This window comes from Gossypium hirsutum, chromosome D12, assembly GCF_007990345.1.
Source record: "Gossypium hirsutum isolate 1008001.06 chromosome D12, Gossypium_hirsutum_v2.1, whole genome shotgun sequence".
Classification (NCBI taxonomy): domain Eukaryota; kingdom Viridiplantae; phylum Streptophyta; class Magnoliopsida; order Malvales; family Malvaceae; genus Gossypium; species Gossypium hirsutum.
The window spans coordinates 9,332,550-9,338,075 of record NC_053448.1 but is presented as its reverse complement, the minus strand read 5'-3'; the positions used below and the strand labels follow the sequence as shown (position 1 = coordinate 9,338,075).

The 5,526-nt window shown below is 32.2% G+C and overlaps 1 protein-coding gene across 1 annotated transcript; it reads left to right on the top strand.

Annotated features, from left to right (window-relative positions):
• The first annotated feature begins 2,355 nt into the window (after positions 1 to 2,355).
• On the top strand, positions 2,356 to 5,526 carry LOC107917496 (probable peptide/nitrate transporter At3g43790). Its single transcript, XM_041108409.1, is given in 8 exon segments — positions 2,356 to 2,590; positions 2,952 to 3,053; positions 3,157 to 3,255; positions 3,352 to 3,437; positions 3,809 to 3,912; positions 4,363 to 4,449; positions 5,020 to 5,063; positions 5,179 to 5,526. Coding segments are annotated over 7 exon segments (435 nt in total). The 5' UTR covers positions 2,356 to 2,590; positions 2,952 to 3,046; the 3' UTR covers positions 5,187 to 5,526.

Sequence of the window (5,526 nt, the reverse complement as noted above, 5' to 3'; positions counted from 1 at the left end):
ATGGACTGGCCACACGGTCGTGTGTCCCCTACAACTTTGAAAATTTTCAATATTTTTCAATTTTTTTCAGTACCTGATCTAGTCCTAACTTGTTTCTAACCTGTATTTTGGGCCGCAAGGGCTCATATAAGGGACAATATGTTTGGTTTCGATACATTTCTGATATGAATGTTATATTATATGAAATGTCTAATTAATTGATCTGTAAAGTCCGGTAATGCTCTGTAACCTTGTTTCGGCGATGGATTCGGGTTAGGGGTATTACATTTTATGTATAAAAACATGTACATATTTTAGAATTATGTATAAAATTTAGTGAATGTTTCCTCAATATGTTACCTTGTGAAATATTTTTTTCTCACTAATATTGTATGTGTCATTTTGATTGCTCATGAACATGAGCCTATGTGATACTTGATTTTGAAGGTTTACATGTTATGTATATAAGTGTGTATGATGGCCAAATTTTGAATGTGGAATGGTTAAGGTAATGCTATGAGAATGGTGTAAAATTGTTCAATATGTGATTGTTGGGTGATAGTTTAATGCGATGTCTTAAATGTCATCCAAATGGTATTTGTAGGTATGGTTTGGTATAAAAACATGATATTATGAGATGTCGAATTATGGTATTCTAGATCATAAATGTCGCTTGGACTTTGAATGGCTATATGTCATATACATATATGTGTTTATATGCGAGCTGTGTCTATTTGTGAGTTGTGTTTATATGCGATTTGTGTCAATGTGCGAACTGTCACTGTAATGTATGTGTGAACTAATTATGTAACTAGTCATGTGCTAACTGACTCTATAATGTATATGAAAGTTAGTTTTGTCAAGTGTGTGTGAACTAATTCATTAAAGACGTTATGTGTGAACTGACTTTGTATGGTATCTATGTGCGAGCTCTCTGTAAAGTATCTAAGTGCGAGCTGGTCTATAAAGTAATAATATGCATGTTGTGTAAATCTGTGAGCTGTATTGACGTGCGAACTATGTCAATACATGAGCTACATCAACATGTGTGTTGTAGTAAAAGTACAAGTTGAATTGTTGTAGTATCCTATAGCTCGGGTTCAGTGACTGAACCGAGCGAGGGGTGTTACATAATGTGTTTGTGAGCTTTTGTGGTTGCGAAAGATATTGGAAGAACTAAGGTTGTTGGACGAAAATGGATCATCCTTGTATTGTGACAACAAGACAGCCATCAGCATCACTCAAAATCCAGTGCAACACGATAGGACCAAGCACATTGAAATTGATTGTTGTTTTATCAAAGAAAAAGTAACAAATGGTGTCTTGAGCCTATTTCATCTAGTGTCAAAAAAACAGTTGGCCAATGTCTTCACCAAAATGCTTAGTTGTAAGGCTTATCATAATCTACTTTTCAAGTTGGGCATGTGAGACATTTATACACCAACTTGAAAGGGAGTGTTGACAACCTTAATTCATTGATAGCCTTAACAGCTACTAATTAGGGATATAGCAACATATTTTTAGATATTAAATTGATATTATTTCCTTGTTTATCATGATACTTTGTGTATAGAAACATTTACAATTTTAGAACCATGTATAAAATTGAGTGAATGTTCCCTCAATATTACCTAACCCCTTTCTCTAATTCTTAACATATCCTAATTTTATTTTTAATGAAATGATCTTTTCCTTCAAAAAAAATTAATTGTTGAAAATATGATATTATTAATAGTGTTAAGAACCACTAATATAGGTTAATATCAATATTACCTCCTCTTTAGATATTGTAAAATTTCATCCAAAATGTTACTTTTGTACCAATTTGATACTTTTATTTTATCATTTTAGTCAAATTTTCTCTTAAACCATAACAAAATGATATGTTTCAGTAAAACGTAATTTATATATGTTTGATCTCCTTTTATATAGTTAGTAATTTTTGTTTTTTATTTTTTCCCTTAGACCATAACAAATTTAAGTTCTATTGTTAATATTCAACATATATTCCAGTTAAATGAATCAAACTTTTAGGGAAATTCGGATTGGGAAATGTTTGATTACCTATGGTAATAGGATTACCCTCCCATGTAGATTACTTTGTATATTATCTAATATGTTACATTGTCTTGTTTGATTCATTTGATTAGAATGTAAATATTTGTTATTTGATTGATGGAAAAAAATTGCCTAAAGACACATTTTACTAAATTATCCTCATAAAAAATTTATTTATTTTTATTATTTACTACATAACATAGTGGTCGATACCATATTGATACCGGTCGCAACAGCTAGTGCATACCATTTCAACCCTAAATAGGACCAATTTTTTTTTTTGGGTTTGATTAAATTATAAAAGCTTGTTTGGTTGGGGGGAATCGGTATGCATTCCCCTTATTCCCTGGGCCCACCACCAAACAGATGTTTTACACCCCTATTCCTTTCCGTGTCTGCTACTGATATTGGATGTAATAGCCATTCTGAGTTTGAAGTGGCGATTAGGGATTCCCCACCAATTCCCAATTTTATTTTCCGTTTTCTGCCCTCATCCTCTCGCGACGTTTCCCAATTTTTTCCCTTCCAGATTTCTACTTCTTCTTCTGGTACGGTACGCTTCTTTTCTTCTCACATTTCTTTTCTTCTCTCCAGATTTCTGCTTCTTCTTCCAAATTTTTTCCTGTTTTTCTTTTCTTTTCTTTTCTGTAAAATCGATTTTGATTTTGTTTTGCTTTTGCTTTTGCTTGTGCTCAAATCTAGAATATTTGTTTTTGTTCTCTTAATTTTGATTCATTTCTAGCGTTTTCCATTCGTCTTTTCTTTGTATTGCACGTTCGATTGAACAGATGAAAATTTTTTCATTCATCATGTTCTATTATTTGTTTATTTTATTACATGTTTGTCTGATTCTATTGTTTTCCTTGTTGTGCTTTGTTGTGAGAGTGAGTGAGTGTTTGTTGGTATATCTGCAGAATGTGATTTTAATATAGGGGAAATACAGTGAACGTGCTCATCTTTGTCTTTCGAGTCTGAAACTAAAACAACACTCTCACACTTTGAAGATAACATGAGTAGTGTGTTTTTCCTCCGTTTCTGTTTATGGATTATCTCTATTGTTTTGGTTCATGTTTTGGTTCATGTTTTGGTTTCTGTTAAGTTGATGTTTTCACTTTGCAGATATTTGCAGATATTTTTCACTTTGGGCAGTTAGTGATAAAAAATATGGAGGATTAAGCTTTTCATCCTAAGATGTTGGTGAAGTTCTTGCTTTCTCTGGTATATCCATAACTTCCAATGTTGCAATAATTTCCTATTTGAATTTTTCTTTTTCAGAAAGCGTTAGTCTAATAGCATGCTTTCCATCATTTCCAGGATTTGGTCTTTTACTGTTTCAACTGCTGTTGTATCCACCAGTTGAGAGACGCCTTGGGCCTCTCATGGTTACACGCCTTTCAGCTGTAAATTCTTACCTCCACATCACTGTATTCCTATACTTCTTTTCTTTGGGTTAATCTATAGATACACCTTTTAATTTTTAACCATTTGGCACCTAAAGAGAAAAATAAAATTTATAATCAAATTATTATATTTTATTTTCATCAAGTAAATTAAACCAAATTGAATGATGTTGTTAAATAAATGCTGACCTGTAACTTCATTGACCAATAGTAAATCCTCACTTCTTGGATCAATGTTAGAAAATATTTGACTTGACTTATGGCGGATCAGTATTGATTACAATTGCACATCACCATTTTATGTGATGGATTTTTATTTTTTTTATTTTTAGTAAAATAGCTAGTTGATGCTACTTTTTTGTAATCTTCAGGTAATATCAATTCCATTGTTGTCATGTTTCCCCCATATAGCAATGCTTTCAGGGGTAGTCATGTATTTGGTGATAAATTGTGCAGCCATATTAAGAAACACTCTGTAAGTGAATCTAAATCCTAAATATGTACAAATACATGGAGAAGTTTCTGGTTATGAACTCCAGGTTCTGAATCTAATGAATACACTGAAATGAATCAGACACGTTTCTTTTAAACTGTTTTTCTTTCTTTGTTCTTTTCGGTTGAAACCATCTGATTTATGGGGCAAATTCATTGGTATCGTGTAGGTTTCACTTGTTACTGGATTATTCATATTGCTGAACAATGCAGTGGTAATGTTTTCTGCCCATATTTTGGGAAATATTTCATGTTAAATCTATGTTGAACCCTTCATTTTTCTTTTCAGACATGGGGGTGGACATACAACCCTCCAAATACATAGAAACACTGAGAAAAACAATTGTATTAATTGACTTTGATTGTATATACATGAATTATCATTCCTCTCTCTGGTTTTAACATTGTTTGTTTATTCTTTTTCTTGTTTCAGCCTAAGTCAGAGAGGGGCTGCTAATGCCATTTCAATAACTGCAATGTCTGTTTTCAAAGCATTTGGTCCAGCAGGAGGAGGAGCGCTGTAAGTACCTTTTTTCTTTCCATTTTCTGTATGTATTTTAGCTTTTTATATATGAATTACACTAGTCTATTTGAGCAGCAAAATCTGCACAGTTCAGCACTTTCAATTTTTACAAACTGACAATGCTTTTGTGCCACAATATTGTCAACATATTCGAGATTTTGATGGAGAGGTCTTAGTTTACATTGTTGATAAAACGCTGAACTTAATTAATTCTTAAATTTCAAAGGTCTTGAAGGGCCAAATGTGAGGGCTTCTTATTATGGTTGATTATATTGTTAAAACGAAATCTATAGAACCTGAACTAGGTCAAGTTGATGCATGTGGTCACCCTTAAAAAGTAATGCAGTAGATTTAGTGTTCGATTCCTAGAATGTGTAACATCTTCCCTTAACCTCAAGCCGCAACCTTTTTTATACTCCTTGCTTAGAGAGACAAAACCAAAGATTAATTCAATCTTAAATTTAGCAAATGTTTGTTTTCTTCCTGGTCAATTTATATACTAGAACTACTATTTTCTTTTGACTCAATAAGGGTCTTATCAACCTTTTTTCGTTCATGAAAATGTAGATTTTCTTGGGCACAAGAGCGACAAGTTGCCTCTTTTCTTCCAGGTTTGTAGTTGAATCCTAATAATACAGCTTCAAAATAGGCTCGGATCGATTTACTATATATACATATGGGTATTTAATACAAGACATTTCTTTGTTTTTTGGATTTTGGAAACAGGTGATTAAATGGTTTTCTTTGCGCTAATCGTGGTTCAATTTATTGGGTTGCTATTGACTTTCAAGCCCTTTCTTGCTGAACCGTACCAGAGAGAATAGCATCAACAAATATTTTTTTAGTTCACTTCATCAGTGTTCTCATCAAATGAATCATTGTTGATTAGTGAATTGACCCGAATAAAGATTATAATATTTGGAATGGTATGTCATTACAATGTTCTAATTTTTTTATGTTGAAAAATTGTATAACATATGGATTATGACATAGAATTTCATGAATTTCATGTAACCTTTTGTTAATATATGAATATTATGTTTATGCAAAATATAATTCTCAAGTTATTTATTA